We start from the raw sequence: 25,862 nt of genomic DNA on the forward strand, positions 1-25,862 counted from the left end.
CCAGTTGGGTGGCCCTTGCTCTTCTGACACCTCACCAGAAGCTACCACTGATGAGGTTCCCAGGAAGAGATTGTATAAGAGGAAACATCTAGAATCCCCCAGGAGTCCCTAACATTGGATACTGACTTAGATGAGTCAGAAGGGTCCCCACAGTCCCTCTCTGAAGATATCTCATTTGCTGAGATACTTGAAATCCTTAGGCAGAGGGGTGACTGGCAGTCCAAAAGCCCTACTGAGGATAATTCAGTTCTCCTGAAGGCTTTCAGGTCTCAGTCCTCTACCTCTTGGGTGTCTCTGCCCTTCGATGAGCTGATGCAGCTGGTCCACGTAGGGGGTGGGAGTCTCCGGATACTATGGAGCCTGTCCTTAGAAGGCCTAATAAGTTCATTTCTGCCCCCCTTGACAAATCTTTCTTAACAAAAGGTGTTCCAGTTGATGCCATGGTGGTGGCAGCAGCCACCATGAAGGAAATGTCTGAAACTTCCTCGTCTATCCATCCTCCTAACAGAGACTCTAGGATCATGGATTGATATGGGAAGCACATGTTTAGTTCAGTGACTTTTGCTCTTCGTTCATTCAACTATTTAACCCAATTTACCAGGTTACAAAGAGATCTCCTTAAAGAGCTAGGAGATACTCTTCAGGGTACAGTAGCTGCAGGAGCTACCAACAAAGTTGCTGCCCAGCTTGCTACCCTCAATTCTATAGTAAACTCATCCATGTGCCTCATCTCATATGCAGCTGATGGAACCAGTAGGGCAGCAGGTACAGGAGTTGCTCTTAGGAGACACTCCTGGATGTGCTTGTGTTCCTTCGCAGAGCCCTTCAAGTCATCCTTCGTGAATACTCCCTTTGATGGCTCGTCCCTTTTCGGGCCTAAAGTGAAGGAAACCTAAACCAGATGTGAGCAGGACAGAAAGTCTCTGTCTGCCATCAGGGTCTGTTTTTCCACCCCTACCAGACCCTACCTCTAAAGGCAAAGGGGAGGAAATATGTGGTTCTGAAAAGCCCAAGGAGCCTTACAGGACACACGTGGTGAACCCCCCTCCAGAGGCAGAGGAGGGGGCAATAATGGAAGACACTGCCCTTGCAGCAGTGGGGGTCTGCAACACCAGGGCAACAGAGATCACTTCTCTGGGAAGCCCTACCAGTGCTCCTGAAAGGAGGCCCAACTGTCCTGCTCTGGAGGCAGTCAGGGGTTGCTTATCTTTGTACCCAGACACCTGGTAAAAATAACAAAAGACAGCTAGGTACAAAGTATCATTTCCAGAGGATACTTCATCCAATTCACCTCACCCCGTCCACCCATAAGAAAAATCCCGGACATTCCACTCAGTTACAGGGAGCAAGCAACAACCAGTCCCAGCAAACCAGACAGGATCCGGAACTTACTCAAGATTCTTTTTAGTTCCAAAAAAGATGATGGACTGGAGACCCATATTGGACCTCAGCAGACTGAATAAATATGTAAAGAAAGAGAAGTTCCGGAGGGTCACACTTCAGTTTATACTTCCCTTCTTAGGGAAAGACAGTTGGATGTGCTTAATAGATCTCAAGGATGCGTACTACCATATAAAAATGGTCAGACCATCCAGGGATCACCTGCGCATCCAGCTGGGAGGCAATCATTAACAGTTTTGAGCCCTGCCCTTTGGTCTCACTACATCCCCCAGAGTGTTTACCAAATGCATGGCAGTGGTCACAGCTCACCAGAGGTGTCTAGGATTCCAGGTGTTTCCGTACCTAGAGGATTGGCTCCTTACCGCTACCACCAGGCATCAACTTATTCAGGCCAGGGTGCCCACTCTGTCACTCTGCAATCAGCTGGGCATTACAATCAACTCAGAAAAATCTGCCTTATCGCCATTACAGCATATCATTTTTATCAAGGCAGAACTGGACACCACCACCACATTAAGGCTTCCAATAAAAAGAGTCTTTCTTCTTCATCAGCATGTCAGCGTTCTGATATCCAAAGACAGAGCACCAGCATCAGAAGGTCTGAAATTGTTAGGCATGATGGCAGCAACAATTCTAGCTCGTATGCACATGCGGATACTACACTGGCTGTTGTTCACTCAGTGGTCTTACAAGAGCTTCCCATGTCTCACACAATAATGATTACAGACTCCTGCTAAAAGGATCTTCAGTGGTGACTGACATCACTTCATGTCATGATAGGACATCCATTTGTGCTACCCCCTCCAGCAGCCACAGTGACCATGGACGCTTCCCTGATAGGGCGGGGGGGGGGCATTTTCGGTGAAAGACAGTCCAAGACACATGGACCGATCAAGAGACATATCTGCATATCAATGTTCTGGAGATGAGAGCAGTACTTTTGGCATTGCAGTACTTTCAGGAGTATCTTCCTCTGGGTATGACTGTGATTCAGACAGACAACATGTCGGTGGTCTGGTATTTAAACAAAGAAGGAAGAAACCAGGTCTTACTCCCTTTGTCATGAGACTTTCAAAGTATGGCAGTGGGCTGTTTCCACTCAGCACTTTCTGTTGGCAATGCACATCCCGGGGAAATCCAATGTGATAGCATACAAGCTGAGCAGGGCAATCTTGTTGCCCCATGAGTGGTCCCTTAAGAAAGAAATAGCAGACAGGATATTCCACAGGTGGGGCCAGCCTTGCTGCAACCTTTTTGCCAGTCACGTGAACACGAAATGAAGAAGCTACTTTGCCCTGATTCCCCCTCCGGGAGAAGCCCCAAGGGATGCACTCGTACATGATTGGCCTCCGGGTCTCCTCTATGCATTTCCACCAATCCCGTTGATACCCAAGGTTCTACAGAAAGCAAAAACCCTGGGAAGGACCATCATTCTAACAGCCCCTCATTGGCCTCATCAGATTTGGTTCCCCTTCCTTCAACTTCATCTTTTGGAGGACCCTTGGATTCTGGACCCAGTTATGGACTTTCTGACACACTCATCGGGGGAACTTCACCCCTCTCTGCAGTCCCTGAAGCTGACAGCTTGGCTGCTACAATTCCCATAATAGCCAGGTTCCATAATCTCTCCAATGAGACAAAACCTATCCTCTTATCCTTTCATAAATCTTCTACTTGGAAGCTATATCTTAGCAAATGGAAAAAAATGTCTATATGGGCCTCTAAAAACAATATTGAACCTTACCAAGCCCCTATGGCCTCCATTTTAGAGTTCTTGACTATGATTTTTAACAAAGGAGCTGCAGCAGCAACAGTTCATGTTCAACTGGCTGCTATTTCTAATTTTCATCTTGGATTTGAAGGATTGAATATTATGTCTCACAAGTTATCCAAAGCCTTTCTCAAAGGGACCTTTTATATTAGACCACCTGTGAAATCTCCCTATTCTCCATGGAATCTAAATGTTATGCTTTCCCGCATAATTCTTCCGCCATTTGAACTAGCTTCCTCTTGTGATCTCAAATTTTTGTCATGGAAAACTATCTTCCTAGTAGCTATTACTTCTGCCCGCAGAGTGTCAGAGCTTCAGGCTTTATCCATCAAGCCTCCTTATTTGATATTCCATGCTGACAGAGTCTCACTTAGAACAAACCCCTCATTCTTGCCCAAAGTTTGCACTGAAACCAATCTTAACTAAATTATTGATTTGCCAGTCTTCTTCCCCAACCATTCAAACAATTCAGAGTACATGCTGCACAAACTTGATGTTCACAGACAGCTCAGATTTTATTTGGATAAAACAAAAGACTTCAGAAAATCAGACCAGCTTTTTGTTTAATTTTCAGACTCCATGAAGGGTAGACCAGTGACTAAAACAACTCTGTCTAAATGGTTATCTGATTGTATCACCTTTGCTTATTCAGCTGCCAATATGCCTTTGCAGCATAAAATTAAAGCTCACTCAACCAGAGCAGTTTCTACATCATCTGCCTTTTCTGCCAGACTTCCTATCGATAACATTTGTACAGCAGCCACTTGGTCAAAACCTCATACCTTTATCACTCATTACAAAGTTGACAAGGCCTCCAGGGACAGGGCCTCCTTTGGATACATGGTCCTGAGAAATATACTCATGTGAGCCACCCGAGATTGATGGTGCATGGGACGCTACCCACCAGTAAAGAATGAACAGTGAGATAGAATGACTTCACATAAAGAAGTTATGTACTTAACATAACATTCCATGTGAGTTGTTCATCTCAGCTTCATTCTTACATCCCTCCCTCCTATCCCCTCTTGGGCTGTTAGATGACCGAGATGCTGGATCCATCCTGGTTGCTCAATCCTTCTATACCCTTTCTTTGGAGTGAAAGAATGACATATGGTATTATTATATGCAGCAAACAAGATCTGATGTAACTCTAGGTGCATCATGGGATAGGGACTTGGCCTCTAGCTATTTGAAGACCTTGAGCTTTGCAACTAGCCAACTTGGAGCCAAGGGATTGGCTCCGAACCCATCAGTGAAGAATGAAGGTGAGATGAACAACTCACATGGAACATTTATGATAAGTACATAACTTCTTTTTTGGTGCTATCAGAACCTTTCGGAGCCATATCTGCCAGTCAGCCATGAGGGGCAGGACTTGATTCCAGTTGTATTGGAGCCATCTAAGCATCTTGAGGCTTCAGCTAGGGTCATTTGCTACTGTTTTTTTTGTCTCATAAGCAGTCTCGCTGAAGTGGAGCGTGACCACAGTTCTGAGGCAGTCTATCTCAGTTCTGGGCTCCCTTCCTTCTTCCGGGGGACCAGCCTTCGGGGCTATGCAGTGAAACTTGATTCCTCAGCCACTCATCTGACCTCTTTCTCCTTGAGGCATATTTTTTCCTTGAGTCCAGTTATCAGCCTGCTCCTCTACTGGACCAGCAAGTGCTAAAACCTCATGAGACTAAGATACAGATTCTGTCTTCTTCTGATACCTCACCAGACCACCCCCAGATGAGGCACCTCAGAAGAAAAAGTGCAAGTAGAAGCACTTAGATTCCCCACATAAATCCACCTACAAAGATGCTGATTTTGATGAACAGGAAGGGTCCCACAGATATCCTCCTGATGATTTTTTACCTGAAAATTTTGAAACAGGGGTGACTGAAACTCACAAAAATCCTACCCCCGAGGAATCAGCATACCTAGAGGCTTTTCACACTCACCCATCTACCTCTTCAGTGACTTTGCTTGCAGATGACAATCAGTAGGTGCTATGGTCATAGTGGCTGCCACACAAAAGGAACTGGCTGAGGAAAGTAACTCTATCCATCCACTCAACAGAGTTTCAGATGATGGATTGCTTTGGCAGCGGATTTATGTTTTTTCGATCTTTGCCTTACGGTCTTTGAAATGTTGGGCACTTTTCACTAAGCTTCAAAGAGATCTGGTCAAGGAGTTCCCAGATACCCAGGCAGGAGCTGTCTCAGAAAAGGCACAAGATAAAGTTGCCTCTTGGTTAGCTACCACACAGTTTGTGTCTAATTCCTCCATGCAGTTCATTGCTCATGCAGCCAAAGGGACTACCAGAGTAGTGGGTTCAAATATAACTATAAGAAGGCAAGGCTGGATGTGCTTGTGTGATTTTGCAGAGCCATTCAAATCTTCATTCGTCAATGCCCCCTTTGATGGATCATCCCTCTTTTTGGCCCTAAAGTTTGAGAAACTTTCTCCAGCTGTGAAAAAGATGAAAGGACCCTTTCTGCAGTGGGTGTACATTCTTCTCCTCCTCAATGATCCTATTCTTGGACCAGAGGAGCGAGGAAACATGGTTCAAAAAGTCCCAAGGACCTTTCCAGGACACACATGGCAGTGGTACCCCCAGGGGTATAGGGAGAAGCTTTAATAGAAGGCGTCTACACAGCAGAGGTGGCCCACAAAATCAGGGTTCCAGGGACTCCTTTACTCGACAATCCTATCAATGCTTCTGACAGGAGGCCCTATTGTTTTCCCCTGGAAGCAGTTGGGGTAATTTATCTTTGCATCAATATGCCTGGCTGCAGATAACTTTGGATATTTGGGTGCACAGGATCATAACCAGAGGATACATCATTCTCTTCCTCCCCACAACATTTCCAGCAAAATCCCCAACATTCTACCCAATCAGAGGGAACCAGCAGTTTTAGAAATTCAAAAATTGCTAGAAAAAATAGTCATCCAAGAGGTCCCACCAGACAGATAGAATCCGGAGTTTACTCAAGATTCATTTAGTGCCAAAACAGACAGAGGAGAGAAAACCAATTTTGGATCTCAGTTTTTTGAACAAGTGCATTCAACAGATGAAATTCCAGATGATCACGGTTCAGTCTATTCTCCCGTGTCTAAGGAAAGATGATTGGATGTGCTCGCTAGATCTCCAGGTCATATATTACCACATGAAAATGGACAAGCACTCCAGGAGATTTCTCCACTTCCGGCTGGCTGAGAGCCAGCCATTATCAGTTCAAACCTATGTCCTTTGATCTCACCACAGCCCGCAGGGTGTTCACCAAATGCATGGCAGTAGTAGCAGCTCACTTGACACTGCATGGATTCCTGGTGTTTCCATACTTACATGACTGGCTCATTACCACTCTCACCAGACATCTACTAGAACAAGTAAGAGACTACATTCTCCAGACTTGCTCCAACCTGGGGATTACCATAAATTACAGAAAATCACAACTAACTCCAACACATTCTTTAGAGTTCATAGGAGCAGTACTGTATACCAAGACTTGCATAGCCTCCCTACCTTATCTCAGATTGCAGAAAATCAAGGCCCAAGTTAAAAAAAAAAATAGTCAGAAGCAAGAGAGTAGCTGCATAACTAGTCTTACAAGCCTTAGGTTCGATAGTGGGGGCCATTACTTTAGTCCCCCTAGCAAGATTTCACATGAGAATTCTACAGTGACTACTAGCATCTCAGTGGCCCATATCATGTCAACCAATGTAAGATCAGTTTTTGATTACCAACTGTTGCAAGAAAACTCTAGCTTGGTGGATTCAGTCAGTGGAAATTCTCTTGGGCCACCCCCCCTTGTCCCATGCCAACCCCAAGCCATAGCGACCATGGATGCCTCACAGATGGGTTGGGGGGACATTACCTGGGCAAGACAGTCTAAGGCACTTGGTTCCCCCATGGAGGCCAACTTACATATCAGCATCCTGGAGCTGAGGACAGTATTTTTTAGCATTGTCGGCCTTTCAAACTGCTTTCCCTTTGGGAATGATTGCATTTCAAACAGACAGTACGTCAGTAGTTTGATACATCAACAAGCAGCGAGGAATGAAGTCTTACTCCCTTTGTTGAAAAACTCTGAGTTTGGCAGTGGGCAATCTCTTCCAACCGCTGACTGATAGCAATGCATATTCTGTAAAGTTCCAGTGTGACAGCAGACAAACTGAACAGATGTATTCTCCTGCCTTATGAGTGGTCTCTAAACCACAAAATGGCAGAAAAGATTTTTTTGTCACTGCGGCCAACCTTGCTGCAACCTATTTGTATCGCCCCTGAGCAACAAGAGCAGCAGCTATTTTGCCCAGGTCCCCCCCCCCCTCCAGAGGAGTCCCAGAGAGACACTCTGCTGCACAACTGGCCCTTGGGATTTTTATACGTCTTTCCCCCAATTCCATTAATTCTTCATTCTCTAAAGAAAGAGGTCAGGTTGAAGAACAAGGTAATCCTCATCGCTCCCTTCTGGCCTCACAGATTTGTTTCCCCCTTTTCTTTGGCTTTATCTGATTCAGTGACTGTGGACTCTAGACCTAGATTTAAATCTCCTATCCCATCCAGAGGGATTACTTCACCCAAACCTTTAATACCACAAGCTCATGGCTTGGCTTCTCCAGTTCCATTGATTGCCAGGTGTAATAATCTTTCTTCCCCAGTTCATAGGATTCTTTTGGCATCCCATAAACCTTTCACGAGAAAACTCTACTATAGTAAAAAATGGAAGAGATTTTCCTACTGGGCTTGTGATAATATCATTGACCCTTTCACTGCTTCTGTCAACAAAATCTTAGAATTTTTAGCTTTGCTGTTTGAAGAAGGAGTTCAAAAATATTCATTAATTTCTCCTAAACTTTGCAAAGCATTCTTTAAAAAAGGGACCTTGATGTTAAAGCCTCTATATAAGGATCTCTTTGCACCCTGAGATCTAAATTTAGTCTTACGGACAATAGTGCATTCCATTTTTTGAGCCTGTTACCAACTGCAACCTGAAATTCGTATCTTGTAAACTATATTTCTGGTAGCGAGTACTTCTGCCAGAAGATTTTCAGAAACTCAAGCCTTATATTGCAAATCACTGCATTTGATATTTCACAAAGACAGGGTTTCCTTGAGTATGAGCCCTTCTTTTCTACCAAACGTGGAGTCAGAAATATATATTAATCAGACAATCAGTTTACCAGTATTCTTTCCCTATTTCTCAATTAAAGGTGAATACTGTTTGCATTTATTGAAAGCTCATAGACATTTGCACTTCTATCGTCATATAATAAAAGACATTAGAAAATATGACCTACTGTTTTTTTTTTTTTTCAAATTGCAGAATGGATAAGCCAGTATGCAAAGTTATTTTATCTAGATGGCTAAAAGAGATTGTATATCGTTCATATACAACAAGAGGAAAGTTGAATTACCTTGGCCTGTTAGGGCACACTCTACTATAGCCATAAGCTACTTCAGCAGTTTTTCATGCTAAAGCTTCCACGGGTGATATTTATGCAGCATCAACATGGCTATCCCATATACCTTTATTACACATTACAACTGGATTTGGTCTCTAGGGGAAGAGTGTCATTTGGTTCTATGGCACTCAGGAATATCCTTCCATGAGTCCTCCCAAGATATAAGGTAGCTAGGGAGTCTGTCCCATATGTCAAGAATTAAATGAAGATTGACAAGAACAGATAAAGAAGTTATGTACCTGCCATAACATTCCCCCTGTGTTGTCCATCTTCATTTATCCTTGACTTCCCACCCTCCATCCCTCTTCCATTCAGACCTCTTGGTAGAATGAATTATGGTCCTAGTTATGCATTTTTTCATATATGACACCAGATATGGTCTCTATAAAGGTGTTATTAGGATTATATTTTCTGTCTTATTCTATCTGCAAACTCAATCTGAGGTTAATTGGAGAGGAGCATTTTGGGTAGGACCTAAGCTCGAGAGTTTTTGGTTCTTGCAGGCTCTAGTAAAGTCTGAGTCAGTTCTGATATTCGGAACCTAACCACATGTCAAGAATAAATGAAGATGGACAACGCAGATGGAATGTTATGGTAAGTACATAATTTATTTTTCCTTAGGTTGCTACAAAATTAAAAAATAAAAGTGTATCACATAACAGTACTGAATGTTACTTCATATTGTAATTCTAGCAGACTGCAGTGAATTGTACTCTAAATCTAGTAGGTGGAACTGAAGTATGTATTCAGCAAAAACAGAATTTTATCTCTTTTGATACATTTATAATATGGCTTAGGATCATTTTTGTTAATAGATGCAAATGGCAATAAAACATCTGCAACTATGTTTATCTGTATAAACATTTATCTGTGGCTGTCTACAGGGCTGCATTTAGGTGACATGAAGCCCTAGGCAAGGGATCCTTCCACCCAATTGCCGTCCGCATGTCCTCTATTCCCTATCCCCCATCTTGGCCTCTCCACACCTTCCAGATTGCTTTTTTCTTGTTTTTTCTTTACACATTCTTTTACTCTTCACCTCTTTCCTGCATGCTTTTAGCACATCTTAACTGGCCAAGAATGCAGTGTAATAACTGTAGAGGAAGCAATTTAATTAATCCAGGAATCTGTGGGCTGCTAGACTTTCAGTATCCATGGGGTTTTAGATGATCTGAGGTGCATTTCCAAGCTTTTTTCCAGCCCTTTAATCTAGTTTTCCTCTATTCTTTTAACATATACACAAGACTAGTTGACCAAGAATGCACTGCAATAACTCCAAAGAAATAATTGGATTAGGCTAGGATCTGCAGACCACTCCCCCCCCCCCAACCAGAAGTCATGGGGTTCTAGATACTCTGAAGTGCATTTTAGAGCTTTTTTCCCCCAGTCTTTTGATCCAGTGAATACCTGAACAAAAACTGTAGATAAGGGGAAAAAAAGTATTTTTTTTCAAGTAAGAAATGTGTTTTGTCTGAGGTCTAATGTTGCAAGCTGACAAAATAATAGCTCCCAGTAAACTGAAAAGTTAAATGCATTTGTGAATACATAAATCATATCTGGAAATACAATTTAATCTCCTACCCTCCCAAAAGAATAGTTAGCCACTTTTGTGCACGCCTCTGCTGTTAGAATGTTATGAAACTGGAATAACAGATTGCCAAAGTCATGGATTTCAAATTGTTGCTGCCACATATACACAGAGCCTGCTACCCCCAAAAGACAGACAGCTTCTTTGCATCTCTCTGATAACAGAGTGGGACAAAAGTGAAAGATCAGATGGTCACAGTAGTATATTAAAATGTGTTGCTGTGAGATGTTCATACAAGGCCTCCTTAACTGTACCTCCAAAAGTTAGCCACCAATATGCATGTCTGATAGTCGTGATGAAAATAAAAACAAAATATTGATACCAGTAATGTGTTTAAATTTGTTGCTCATAGAGCATATTCTGCCCTTAAAGAAGCTATAGTGACCTTTTGTAGAGGAATTAGAGGAATAATACTTGCCTGCAACCTCAACACAAGTGATAAAGGCCTTCTATGCATACTTTTGAACTTGTTTTAGATGAGGGAGACCCTATGGCAGAAGTTGAGGATGGGTGTTCCTTTATTAAAATCCACTTATGCAGCCTGGATTGTGGGAACTACAAGGTTAACATTTCTTGCTCATGTCTCTTTAAATAAGTTGATTGGTTTTATTAACTGGGTAATTATTTAATGGATGTTTAACTCTCACTGGTTATTGAAATGTATTTAAGATTAATGTTTTTTGTGGTTACTTTTCTGAAGAAGTCCTAAGTACTAGGACAAAAGTGTTTAATGTTACTCAGTAAATGTTCTAATTATTTTATTGGATGGACTATTTTAATTCTTTTGTTGCTGTTATGGCTATTGAGATTTGCAGAAATTATGTGACCTTTTTTGAGTTACTGGTGTATTTTTGGGTTGCACAATTACACACTTTGGTTGATTTGGAACTACAAGGTTCCCAGAAGCTATGAGACTCTAGATGTTCTGTGGTGCATTTTATTCCTTATTTTGAAGATTGTTTAATTGGTAACTGCCCTTTTTTCTGCTACCCAGAAGAGTTATGTGTGTACCTGTAAATATTGTGTGTGTCCACAGAGACAAATCAGTGATAGTTATTCAAGCACACACACACACACACACACGTGTGTGTGTGTGTGTGTGTGTGTGTGTGTGTGTGTGTGTATATATATATATATATATGTGTGTGTGTGTGTGTGTGTGTGTGTGTGTGTGTGTATATATATATATATATATATATACACATACACTCTCACACTCACTGAATTATTTTGTTATAGGATCATAGGAAGCTACTAGACTAATGACCCTAGGGCCCTTACAAGCCTAGCCAAGTTCTACCCTTATTTCCATGATCAGCACTTACTGCCCCTGTCCAAGAGGGGCACAGGTGGAACCCCAGAGGTGAATTTACGGTTACCCATCCAATCAACCAGACTGCATCTGAAGAGGGCCAATGAGGTGCTCTGTTTGACATGAAGTGGGAGTCTGTTCCAATGGTGTAGTAACCTCTAGGAGACAAATCTGTCCCTCAAACAGGTTTTATTAATATCACATACAAGGTTAAGGTCTTTAGAGTGAGTAACCCATGTGCCATTTGATTTACAGAGATGCAGCATTTCCAATAACGCAGTGTAAGAGATTGCCTTGTATGCAAGGCAGAGATCACCTCTGAGTAGTATGTAAGAAACAGAATAAAGCAACAATGATTTCAGACAGTCCACATAGGACAGATGCTGAAGACCTAGAATTTTACTTGTGAGGAAATTTTGTGGTCTCTCCAATTGCTTCAGATGCTTGGAAAGGTACATACCAAATGGGGCATTGTACTCAGTTACTGGCCTGATGAGGGAAGAGTACAGGGAAGTTATAAGTTCTTTTTTTTCTGGAGGCAATGCCCTTACGTATGAGATGAGCAATATAGAATGCCCTTCTTGCCACTGAGGAGTCATGGTGGTCAAAGGTGAGGTTGCTATCAACCTGTGTGCCCAGGTCTCTCACCACTGACTGTGTACTTAAGGTGTTGCTATTGATGTGGTAATTAGCAGGAACATCACCCTTACTGAAAGGGATGATAATACCTTTTGTTTGGACTGAGTTTAAGGCCATGACTTTGTTTGTGTAAAACCCTTTTGTAGGATGTTGACACCATTTGGAGATTCTGTGACTGCTTCCAGTTTGCAGTCATCAGCAAACCTTGTCAGCCAGAGACCTTTAGTTTTTGCTTGCACTTCAGAGAAATAATTTGTAAACATTAGAGGTCCCAGGACTGATCCCTGTGGGACACCACCAGTTGCAGGTCTGCTGTTGGAAGTGGATTCCCCTATTTTGACTATATAGGTTCTATCAATGAGCCAGTTAGTGACTCACCTAATCATATACGAGTTGATACTTAGCTGGGTGAGTTTGTCAATGATGCCTGAGTGGTGGATAGTATCAAATGCCTTAGCTGAGTCTATGTAGGTTGTTTGCATAGATTTCCCCTTGTCCAGGGCTTTGGTGACTGTCTCGAAGAAGTCCACCAGGTTTAATAGGCATGATCTCCCTTTGAAAAATCAAAACTGAGTAGGGGCAAGTTTTGGAGACTACCTGTATCTTTGTTGATAATTTCCATGATGATTCACTCCATGGCCTTGCATTTAAGGCTAGTCAGACTGATAGTACTATAGTTCCCAGTGTCAGTGGAAACATCACCTTTGTGCAAGGGTATAGCGGTGGCCCTTTTGCATTCAACTGGGATGAAGCTGGTGCTTAGACTATGATTGAAAAAAGTACTTAATGGTGTTGCTAATTCTTGTTGGAGCCCATGCAGGATGCAGCCTGGGATTTTATCAAGTCCCATAGATGATGTGTTCCTGACCTTAGAGAGGGTATTAACGACCTGCTCTTTAGAGATATAAGGTAGGGGACAGGTGACAGGGATGTCATGTGGTACGTGTGGCGGGGAGAGGGGAGTAAATGTTTTCACAGAACATGTCAGCCAACAGGTTAGCTATGTTCACAGGCTCAGTATATGCGGCATTATTAACTACCAGTTCTACACAAATCTGAGCCTTTCCTTTTAGGGTATGGATGTAACTAAAGAATTTCTTATGGTTGTCTTTAGTTGAGGAAGCTAATATGGATTCATAGTTTGCTTCGGAGGACTTCACAAGAAGTCTTATTTGCTTGTTTAAGATGATGAGGGAGTGTTTCCAATTTAGGGTTCGCTCCCTCTTACTCTTAGATAGAAATTTCTTCCTCTTATTGTAAAACCTGTGAATGGCAGTTGTCCACCAGGCAGCTTTGCTCTTCCTTGAGGAGCTTGTTTTGGTCCTATCAGGTACGGCCAAGTCAATGCAGTTACACAAGTGTTTGTATAAAACATTTGTGTAGAACTTGGCATAGTTACCAGTTCTATCTGAGGGGGAGGTACAGAGAAGCTATTTATACCATCCGGTAAGAGGCTATAATCTGCTTTGGAGACATTTTTTAGTTTAGTTGCTGCTTGGGGGGGTCAGGTGTGATGGTTATTTCAAATGAGACTGATTTGTGTTCAGATCTCACTAAGGAAGACCTGACAGTGGAGGTGCTACAGTGCTCCCCCATATTGGTAAGCACCAGATCCAGGATGTTGGCACCCCTTTTGGGGGTGTCAACCAGCTAGTCCAGGACATTGGAGTTAACGAAGTTGAGAAACCTTTGGGCAAGTGAGTTTGAGCACGAGTACTTTACCCAGTCATTGGCTGGGTAGTTAAAGTCACCCAAAACCATGGTGTTCGGATGTATCTTGATAGACTCAAGTAGCTCCAAATAGGCAGAGTGGGTGTCCTGATTCATGGAGGGGTTTCTGTAACTGGCAGTGACTTGACTAGGTGTTAATTGCACCTGAAGTATCTCCAGGGAATCATGCTGTTTGATCACTCTGGAGGTGTATTTATCTTTAATGAAAAATGATACAACACCTCCTTCAGTTTTCATGCCTTCAGTTTTTGGTCTGAACGTGTGGAAGGAGGTGTAACCTGGTATGCCTGGGATGCTGTCCATAGCCTTGAACCAGGTCTCTGTGACTGCAGAAATGTCTGTGTCTTCCAAGGTGAGGACTGCTTTCAGTGAGTGAAGTTAGGTGTTAAGACTCCTAGCGTTTAGCAGCATAATCTTGAGGATGTTTTTAGATGGCGTTTTTACATCAGGAATTTTGTCCTTGAGACACTGCCTAAAAAAGGCACTATGGAGGTGCCTTAACCAATAGCCGAAATCCCAGGGATGACAGATGAAGACCATCTTTAACAAAGTATCTTGGTCTGTTGATCAAGTCATCCCAGGCTGATAGATATTGGATCCCCTTAGAATGACACCAAAAACTAAGGAAATTATTGAAGTCAATCATTTTCTGTTTGTAGTGAGGCATCCTCTTAGGTGAAGGTAAAATGGTGCTTAAGGCTAGGGACATAACTGCCTGAGAAACACAGTCTAAGAGCTTAGTCATGTCTTTCTTCATATAGTCCAGAGAGGTACATCTCAAGTCATTCACACCAACATGGACTATGACGGAGTCATAAGTATCTGTTGTTGAGAGACTTGAGTGCATGTATGATATAGCATATCCTGGTACCTGACAGACAGCTGACTGTTACCTTTTCCTTATCCTGCCTAGTGAGAGGGACTCTGTGTCTCACAATGGAATCCCTTATGACTAATATGTTTTGTGGCTTGCCTTAAGGGCCTGAATGGTGAGATACAGGTACATGAGGTGTTATGTGTACTGTGTTGTGCAGAGGAAGTATTATGTGTAGGGTGCTTGTGTTTCTGTTTGGGAAGTCTCTGGTGTTTAGGTATGTTTCTGATGAGGACCTCCACATATGTAGGGATGTATGATGTGGGTTTGAGTGGCGTAGGAGGTGAGATGTGCATGCTGGCAACCTGCTCATTGTCATATATACTAACTGGTGTATGAGATAGCATGGATTCAAGGTTCTTAATATAGTTGCATCTCTCACATGTTAAGTTTGCGTGGACTAGGAGTAAAGGGTTATCGGTGAACATGAGGCAGTTGCTACACTGCCTCAGGATGCCCATTTCTCCCAAGCTGGCTGGGGAAACTGGGGAAAATTGTCCGTCCATAGTGTTAGGTAACTTTATATGGTCAGGAAAAAAGGTCGCACTTAAGAATGGATTGTGGATGAGAGGTGTGTTGGTACCTCTGAGGCTAGGCTTAGTGTTCCACCTGATAGTAGAGCAAGGCCACAAAAAACCTCTGGAAGACCACAATTTAGGGCTAAGGGAAAATTTAACAAGCAAAACATTTGTGTCTAAACCACCAGTGGTGACCACTGCTATGTGGCAGTGCACGATGGTGCGCTACATGCAGACAAGTGCAAATGCAGGAGTTAAACAAAACAAGAGGTAATCCTTTTAACTCAAAACTATTCAATAAAGACACTCTGTCTGAGCACTACTACAATCACTGTCAGTAAGATGGGACCCAGGCAGCAATCTGCACTTTGAAAATTTTCATTTGGTTTACATCAAGAAGAATGTTATTAAAATTGCATCAGACTGCTGAGACTGACTGCCAGTGATATAGAATGTCAGTCTATTAGTTTGCTCAGCGAACAAGAATATAAGAAGAATCTTACCTCTGATATTAATGATGATGTCATTCAAGAAAGGAGTACGAAATATAAACCTTTTTGTCTGATGTTAAAACAGAGGAAAACAATGTGATCACAGTGAATGAACAAAATTGAGGGACAACATTATGTCTCAATCACAGTTTTAGAGTAATTTCAGATAAAAAGTGTAGCATAAATGGAAATACTTTTCAGTTAATGAAGACTTAGTGAGATGCATACATTCTTCTCCTGAATTTGTTAATATGAAAGAATTGCCTTGAAAAGACACAATGGAAATGAGCATTTGCCACAAAGAGGCAGAACGTATACTGAAGGTAATATTTAAGTGTGAAGTTTTAAAACCTGAGGACCGATACATGCACTTGGCTCATTTGAACAGAAGCTTGAAGTTAAAAGGCATTTTGCATGCATTGATAGTTTTGTTGTGTATCTTACGTTTTTATCTAGTTGTTACACTTCCTACATGGGGAAGACAGGTAGAAAACTGGGACATGGTACTTAGGAGCACCAATGTTCTATAAAGATAAAAACAGTGTCTTATTGAAGCACATCATACATTAATAAATGTACAAAAAAAGTTTTGTTCATACTGCTAGAAGTGATGACTTTAGATTACAGGGAGGATATGGTTTCAAAACAATATTATAATTTAAGGAATCATTCTGGAAGTTATTGGTGGATGTAAGTACTGAACTGGGATTGAATGGACATTTAAGCATTTCAAATGCTTTAAAGTTATGCTCTTTGAGGTGAACTCTGGCTCACCCAGGTTTTAAAGGAAAACTCCATCTTTTCCTATAGTTTAACTAAACTCTTAGGTTGCTTTTCTCCCTATAATATGATTCCAGTACTGTGTAGGTACCTGAAACCTGCTTGTACTTTATAAAACTTTCATTTCCTCACTTTGGTTTCAAAGGAAGGAAAAGACCACCCATTTTTTAAGCTTAACTTTTCACATAAATTGCAGTTGAATTTGTCTACAGCTCCATGGCATACCACACACACACACACACACACACACACACACACACACACACACACACACACACACACACAAATGTGTAGTCAGGAGTTCAGGCCGCTGTAAACAAGACAGAGTGGTGTGAAACTGTTTTCCATTGTCTTTATTGCAGAGATGAAGAGAACTTAAACTGTTTCACAGCTACTTACAACATAACCATGCTTTTCATAACAAAACAGAGCAATTAGATCAGTTAATAGTTCAAAGGCAGTTTTCACCTCTTTTGACAAATTTACATAACACCATCACAGTATTGAAATGCTAAGCTTTAAACTTTAAAGGTTTGTTGTTTATACTAGTTTACATTTTAAGATGACTTGAACGTAGTATCGAAGCTGTCTGTGACATTTAGACAAAAGTCTGAAAATATTTGTTCTTGAAATTCTTGTAAAGTATCGGCACATTTACCAAAGTGTAGGGGGAGGGGCTGTCAATTCATCTTGGACTACAAAAAGAGACTTTGAACAAAGGCCTGCAGTTTAGCAACTGTTTTGGTTGCAGCTGTACAACTCCTTAGTATACTGTAAAACAAGGCCTGAGACACACACAAATGAGGGCCATTCAAGAAATAAAGGAAGCAGCCCCGTTGCAGAGAAAGGCTTGAAGAAAAATAAAATTGCATTGATATGTCAAGCCATTTTGCAGAAAACATATTAAAATTCTGTAAGAAGCAGAGTGATTTTGAGATGTTAAAAAAGCAGAGGTAGAGTGAAAAAATAGATTTTTTTTAGTTCTAAGGCGGAGTTACCTCCAAGGATAATTCTATTATGCGCTTGTTTTTATTGTATTATTTTTCTTTTAATCACATCAAACAAAAGTTTTAATGTAGTTTGTTTTTAGGAAATTATGTTTACACTAATGTACATAAGCTTTGTAATCATCAGGTCACTAAAATGAGGTCATGTAGTTATTTAGCATAGTTTAAGGATGTGTATTTAAATGAGTTTTAATTCTAAAGCAGTATTTGTTAATTGCTGAAGATGAACATCCTTAATTGTGTTAAATAAATTCTGTTCAATGGTATAATCTGCCTGTATTGGCATTTTTTTTAGTTTATTAACATCAACAGCCCTCTGCTTTGTTTGCATGTTCTTGTTTCAAACACAGAAGGCCGCATCTCATTTGAAGAATTTATTTTTCTTTTCTTAGTAGCTCCAGATATTGTTAGATATTTTTCATAGTTTATACTGTGAAATAAAACTATTTTTTGCAAGTAATAGCCACCTAGTCTGATATTGTCTTGGAGATACATATGTATAAAGACAGGCCCCACATTTTCATTATCAGCTTTCAACTGTTCATTTAAAAAGACCAGTCTGTGCTACTCATTCACTATTGCATATGTGACTAAAACTGTATGAGAGTTCGTGAATTCTTCATAGGTATTGAGTGAGTATCAGTCCCCAGCCACTGGAAGTAAGTATTTTATTGTTGTAATACCTGCAACAGCAGTTAGTCATTGGACCAGGAAACTGAGTATTGCAGGAGAGATGCTACAGTGAACTATACGTTTATCTGTATGACAGATATGTCTGAAAGTATTAACAGGAGTGATTTCCTCATTGCATTTCCTACACATCCTTCAATTTTTAGCATACTGGAATCCATCAAGTATAGCCACTGAGATGTCTTGTCACATTCTATGTATATTTATGCCATGATCTGTAATTTAAAATTTAAAAGTGCAAACAGGGACGAATTTGAGTTACCGACAAGATTATTGAGGGAGGGGATGATTTGAAGACAGATTCCATATCAAGATGATAACACCTAAACACCGATTATAAAGAATACCAGATTACAACAAGTTTCAGTTTATTATCTGATTATTTTTAACCCCTATAAAGAACATCTGATTAAAGCAAATATCAGTTTACTAATAGTGACAATTTAACAGCTGAGTGGATTTTGCAAAAGAGGTACAACATATTGTTACAAAGAGGAATTTGTTATGATCTAACACTTCATGTTCCTCTGTTCTTTTGACTAGCAATGTGTCAGATTTCTCTAGGTATGTATCTTAATCTTGCCAGAAATTGATAATTTCCATGTCTGTTGACATGAATAACTCCTACTGTCTCCTTCCAGGAGCACAGACTTTACCTTTGAAGGATAAGAAATGGTGGCTAGATGCAAGCAGATTTCAGACACATCAAAGAGTAAATCTGATCACTAAATGAGACACTGCAGTAGTGATAGTTTTGTGCCATATCAGCCAGAGATAAAGTTGCCACTATGCTTCATATTTTCCTAGGACAGATCATAATACAACATTTCATGTCTTGCACAGATCCTGGAAATAGATTTAGTGATATTGTCCTTACTTAATTTTGGCTTCTGCTAGAAACAAGACTGTAATAGATATTTCCTTAGTTACCACACCTAGAGATGTAGACTTACTGCTGGGTGTTTAATGCTTCCATTCCCAGATGGCCATCAGTAACCATATCCCATTCTGTAGAGGTATGTCCATCCTGATAGGTTTAGGTAATGTGGACACCTCTTTGCTGGCTACTGAAATGAAACATGCTACTGTGAATAATATCATTGTAGATATTAATCTAAACAGAATTTAAATGCAAACATTGGAGCAAGTATTGTAATAATATTGTGATAAATATTTTGTAAAAATTCAAAACCACACATTTCTACTTTAAGTAGCATTTCATTGAGGACAAAGGAATTATTTGCCATCTACGAGTCTGCTTCCACATTATGTGTACCTCAGAGTCTATACTGCGTATTATATTATGTTTTTAGTTTATTAGTGGTGACCAAGAGACTATACTTCAAACTGTAAACATTCGTGTGTGGTATGGAAACCTAGTAAAATTAGCGGACTAGTATAGTTTTTCTTCACTGTTTGGATTTCTTTTTCTTCTTTTTTTCCTGAACTTGGCTTATGCTGTCTCCTTCCACAGAGCTTGGAGTTGAAGGCTTCCGAATCACTTTCTTTTCTATGGTGTAGTCTTGCTCACCCACCTTGGGCTTAGCTTTGACCAAGTACTCTCCATTTTGGTAAGTGATACTGATGAGGCTCTTAGGGTAGGTTCCATAGACACGTCGCAGTTCATCCTTTACCATGTCAGGAAGTTCTCTTTTAGACCCATACACTCGCTGTAGTACACCCCAGCGTAACTCTCCTTTCAAAGTAAAACCCTCTGGCCAAATATCTTTATTTTGTAACTGAACAGCTGAGAGAGGACTGACATGGTTTTTGTAATGGTGATACATGTAAGGCATGGTGCTGACTGCTTGGGGCATATACCAGAATGGTTTGGGGGACACAGAGTAGGGAGGAGCCCCGTAAAAATGATGATACTCCACATGCCTTCCTGAACCATCTGGATAATTGTTTCCATTATCCACTATGAAAGTTAATGGCCTACTGTAGAAGTTGTGCAACTGGATTGGAGGCAAGAAGCTTGTACCTGCAGATTCTCCTTGCTGTGTTGGTCCATACGATACACAACGATTTGCTGAAAGGTACATGTTTGGGTAGTAGTGTGGAAGGAAATAACCATAATAGTTCATTGCATAAGGTTAAGACCCTAATGAACTGTGAAGCAACTCACATTTCTTTGTTTTGGCTTTTTCGTTTAATTGGTGGGTTCTTCCCCATATATGTTTTGTAACTTCAAAAGCTGTTAGGAGAGAAAAAAGATACAACATGAAAATATACATGAGGCAGTACTTCATAAGGAAATCTGTAATATGCAAATTATAGCTATATTTAAGTTATATGAGAAATAAAGAACATGTAACCAATATATTATGTACATTTTCATTCAGAAATTTACATATGTGATCCTAGGTGCTTCCCTGCTTATCCTGTCTTCAGTGTCTAGGAGGCTTTTATGCATATTTAAATCCAGTAGATATGTATTTCCTGTCTTATTTTTCTTCCATGCACTTTGAGATTAATCACTTGGTGAAGAAACACTTCTCAGTGTCACGCTTTAATGTCTCCACATCTTATCTTTTGCTTTGTCTCCTCATTTGTTCTCTGATCTTATGATAGAAGTCTCCTATTTACTTATTTTACCCAATTAAAATGTAAGTACTTTGAATGTTTTTATCTTGTCTTCAAAGCCACTTACTGTGTAGACCCAGTATATGCACTCATGCTGTTACTAGTTCAGATTGCAAATAGTATAAGAGATGAGTCACAGTTTTTATGCCTTCATTTGTGTAGTGGCATTAAACTGAAAATGTTTATGATAGTTCAATCCCTGCATCAAGACATAGTACAGACTTTCATTATTATCATCACTCATTTTCTTGTACTGTCAGATTGTACGAGTTTAAGAATTTTTATGTTTTTTTTATGAATGGCTTCCTTCTTTATTCATTTGTATGTACTGTGTGTATGTCTCATTTAATAATCTTTGATCTATGACTACATGTTCAAAGATGTGGCAAAATATGAACAAATGAATTTAACATTGTGATATGAGAATGACAGATAACAAAGATAATACAGATGAAATTGCAATATGCGGATGCCAGACAGCAAGTAGCATGATGAGGTTAAAAATTAAAAGTATATAGTGATTTTTCACTGGGACAGAAGGGAGTTTGAAAAGGTGCAGATGATGCAGAGCTGGAAAAATGAGGAGGGATAACCAGCAAAAGAAGGAGATAACAAAAGGGAAATCATGAAGCCAGGGATTTATGAGGAAATGTCAACATACGAGAAGAAAAATGGTATGGATGAGGTTCAGTAAAGTGTTAGGAAGTGAAGAACTCATTATGAAGTAAGACTTTTTTTAAGAAAATAGTTACCAAAGGGAATGCCTTAGAAGAAAGGGAGAAAAATGATGAAGTTAAGGCATCTGTACAGAAGTAAAGATTACTTGAAAAAGTATGGCATTAAGGAAGATAGAAAGGAAATACAGGTGGATAGTCACATTTAAGGTGCACTGAAGGGCTGGCTGCATGTCAAGAAGAGAAGCATATGTGACTGAACTAGATAGTGTACTATGCTGATCTGGAAGTCTTGTTGAATCTAGAAACATTTTATTAAGGGCAGTAATACCTGGAGAGCTTTTGTCCCTAGACCTCCACTGAAAATGGACACCTACCCATTCAGACTATTCCCAGTAATCAAAGGTTAATAAATAAATAAATACATGAGAAAGTCCTTCATTGAGTTATAGCTACTATGAATAATAAGTACTACAATAAAACTCTAGACAGTAATTATGAAAACATCCTGGCTAAAGCAAAGACATATGCGAAAGGGAATCCAGTTTAATTATAGCCACTGTTGAGATAATCATGGTGGCTGCAAGACAAGTAAAGATGATGTACCTGTCCAAAATAATTCTCTGACAGACTTGTGCATGCATTATTTGGACTTTTCTGGCTGTCTTGTATGAGTACCATAAGTCCTGTGAGTCCTCTTTAAGAGACATGTGGACTATTAAAAAGCATGGACTTTGTCTTCCTTGGTGCTAAGGAGAAATTAATATGGACTGAATTAGACAGTAAGTGAGAAGATAGTTTAATCCAGTTTAGTAAACTTGGGCTGCAGTGGTAGCACTAATAATAAATGGTATCAGCCACCTAGTGATGGATTATGATTGGGGAAGACATTTCATTGGAATGTAGACAATGATTAATTGGCTGAACTAGAGTCATCTAAAGATTCTTGGGAAACATCATAATGGACAAAGTGTTATCTATCAGGCATTCATTAGCTCTAACATTTTGAGACTGGGTGTCCTTCTGTGAAGTAAGCAAAGAAGCAACTACAGAAGACATATTTGTGTGTCTTATGATCCCTTGAGATGCAGCAGGGTCCAGTTTTTATCACATCTTCCACAGCTGAAGTCATTTAGTTTTACATAACTACTCCTCAGACTCTCCTGCACACCCTGAAGTGAATGAGTTCACAGCATTTCTGAATGAAGGGTGAAATGTCTTAAAAGCTGTATTCAAGTATTAACTTTCAAAATTAATTTAAGCGTGATTTCACATTGCAAGAATATGCAGTACAAGCCTCTCACTATTCATTATGTCTACTGCAAAGTATAACTGGGTATTATGTGCAAGCAGGCTACCCATTTTGCTGCCGTATATCATTCCTTGAATTTAATTTCTTTAAAATCTTCTGCGGTCTGAGCTTCAAGCCCTGTCAGCTATACCTGCATAGCATATGCTGTTATGAAATGCATCGGCATAGAACTCATAGTATCTTGCACCAACCTTCAGAATTACTCTTTTGATAAGAATATGAAAATGCAAAATTCTCCTAAAAAATGCAATATTCTCCCAGTGGGACTGCATGTTGCTGCATGTATACAGGACGGCATATATACATATGAACAGGACAGGTTTGGAAAGGTTGGGAATGCAACAACCTGGCTTGGAATTCAGGCTACTATATAAGAGTGCATCATTCCTCCCAATTTTCCTAAGGGATAGAAGAATGTTGCCCTGTTCATTTCACATCAGGTAGGAATATATCCACTACATGCTTACTTTATAGATGTCTTTCCTGAATGTTAGCCATGGTTGATGTGAATACTGCAGCCCTGGATTCTATGAGGTGTAGCTTAATTAGTGGTCTCTCAGCTTTGTAATAATTGTTACCTAGATGAATTCATAAAGATTCATATTTAGGCTGAATGTGGGTTATATGTGCCATACATGGAAAGCCTTCTCTATACTAAAAGGCACCCCCTGTTATGTGTCCAAGGAAGGCATTGCAAAATATAACATATAGCACTGAACTCTGCATTTTTTCCAGATCACCATCTTCTCTTCTTGCTTAATACTTTAGCATCCTTTTGGTTTTTGTTTTCATGTTAGTTCCTAGTTCATCATGTTGTTATCCACTTCATCTCTGACCAGCTTGCTAGCAGTTTCATATGCAGCACACTGCCAGAGGTTTTATTGATTTCTAACAGTGAGATCACTTTGTTTGCCTTGAAACAGCTATCATAGTTACCCAACAAAATGTTTAGTAACCTTGTTTGATGGAATGATACTTCTGTTAATTCATACCGTCTTGATTCTTTGGCAAAGTTGAAAAGTGGTTCATAGTTTTAGCTGCCAATGGCTTGGATTTGCTTCAACAGAGACTACATATGCTGTCCTCCAGTCTCATGAAATTGTATAGCAACTATTTATGGTTTACTAAGAAAATAGCACAAAAAACCACTATGAAAACCAAAAGGAGAGTCCAACTGTAGAAAGCCCACAAACTGACCAGACACAAAGTGTTGAAGTAGTACACCAGCAGCAGCCAAGCAGTAAAACACGAAAGGGTATATAAATCCAAATCACGTTTAATATGAAGCGCTTTTCGTTTGCACCAATGTGCAAACTTCATCAGAATAAATACAGTTAACAACCATGCAGGTTTTATACACTCACTTAATTGTTCATAACAACTTAATTAAACACAATTAGTAATAGTTAATATAATTAACTATCAAAAGGTGCATTGCTGTTAAAGGTACAAAACCTACAGAATAATACTTTTGAATGTAGGAGAATACATATATATATAAATATGTATAAATATATATAAATATATATAAATATATATGTATACAAATCCATAAGGACCTAGTGGTAACTAAGCAATTAATATGCATATTCTGTAACGAAAAATTAAAAATTGAAAATTAAACATTAAAAATTAAAAATTAAAAATTAAAAATTGAAAATTCAAAATTGAACACCAACGGACTGATAAACTAGTACAACTACTATCTTTTAAGACTTAAAATACTTAAAAGGCAGGCTATAGAGCATGCTTCATTAAGACCAGGGAAATGGTAGGATTCTAACCTAATTTGCCACCGAAGTTCTAATGCTAGTAGATTTAATGCAGTTGGACCACCTCTAATGTCATTATGTGCCTGGTCGATTGCTATAAATTTGAAATGGTGTGTAGGGAAATCCAAAATGTGCTTAGCCAGTGCATTAGTAGTTTTAACTTTCCTAATGGCATATTGGTGTTCGTATATGCGTTCCCTAAGCTTCCGTTCAGTTTTCCCCACATAATGAGCTTGGCATACCTGACACTGCGCCAGGTAGACCAACATCTTTGAGTTGCACGTAAATCTATGCTTGAGTTTAAATGATTCATTACTAACTTCGAATCTGTTAGATTCTAAAATGAATCTACAATAATTACAATTGTGGCATTTAAACATCATACCGTCTTGATTCTTTGGCAAAGTTGAAAAGTGGTTCATAGTTTTAGCTGCCAATGGCTTGGATTTGCTTCAACAGAGACTACATATGCTGTCCTCCAGTCTCATGAAATTGTATAGCAACTATTTATGGTTTAATTTAATAAGGCTGCAAAATGTACAGCCATCTGCCCTCATAATTAAAGTTAGTGTCTTAGAATGCATGCTATACAGTCCAGAAGCATTATATGCTCTTGGTAAAATATAGATCTCTAGCAGCCGGGTAGTACCTAACAGTAGCATTACGACCCTTTTCTTTAGTATTCACTGTGCCAAAAATGGGTTTCTAAAACATTTCATTGTCCACAACTCACTCATTCTACAACTTCTCCTCCCCTTCCCTGTACAAACCAACTTTTTCAAATTATTTTTGCTGAACATTTACATAATGTCTTTCTCCTGATTTTAATATAAATTCAAGTTCTCCACTGCCTAGTTTGTTTCCTTTTTTAAAAGCTTTAATTAAACATGTAATAAACACTAGTTCCTTGTTTATTACTACTCTATTTCTTGATCTGTATCTTCTCTTCAATCTCCTTTATTAGCAACAACTGTTGTATTCTTTCTCATTGTTTTTTTAATGTGCTAATATACTCAACTAGCTATTCATTTACCTCTACCCAGTTCCCTTCAATTCCCTCTCCTATATCCACTCATGTTAAGGTACAGGCAGAACTCTCAAACTTTATCAACATAATTCAGAACAAAATAAAAAATAACTAAGGAAAGGGCCTAAATTAAGGGCACATTTTAAATGTTGGCACTATTATCTTAGAAATTCTCAAAATGATTTCCAGCTTTTGGAGGAATGGAACAAAACTTTGAGAAATATCAGGGATGTCCCTACAA

The 25,862-nt window shown here is 39.8% G+C and overlaps 1 protein-coding gene across 2 annotated transcripts in view; it reads right to left on the reverse strand.

The window, feature by feature from the left end:
• Nucleotides 1-17,070: 17,070 nt before the first annotated feature.
• Nucleotides 17,071-25,862, reverse strand: part of CCHR14.PART0H10orf95 (chromosome chr14.part0 C10orf95 homolog) — a 499,460-nt gene continuing 490,668 nt past the window's right edge. Inside the window, exon 2 of one of the 2 annotated variants that reach the window (XM_044056542.1) lies at nucleotides 17,071-20,447. In XM_044056542.1, coding sequence (XP_043912477.1) covers nucleotides 19,660-20,337 — 678 coding nt within the window. In that variant the 5' untranslated portion in view covers nucleotides 20,338-20,447 and the 3' untranslated portion in view covers nucleotides 17,071-19,659. The remainder of the gene's footprint in view (nucleotides 20,448-25,862) is intronic. The other variant, XR_006362795.1, reaches the window with a different exon arrangement.

This window comes from Protopterus annectens, chromosome 14.part0 (assembly GCF_019279795.1).
Source record: "Protopterus annectens isolate FY-2018-M chromosome 14.part0, PAN1.0, whole genome shotgun sequence".
In the NCBI taxonomy this organism is placed as follows: domain Eukaryota; kingdom Metazoa; phylum Chordata; order Ceratodontiformes; family Protopteridae; genus Protopterus; species Protopterus annectens.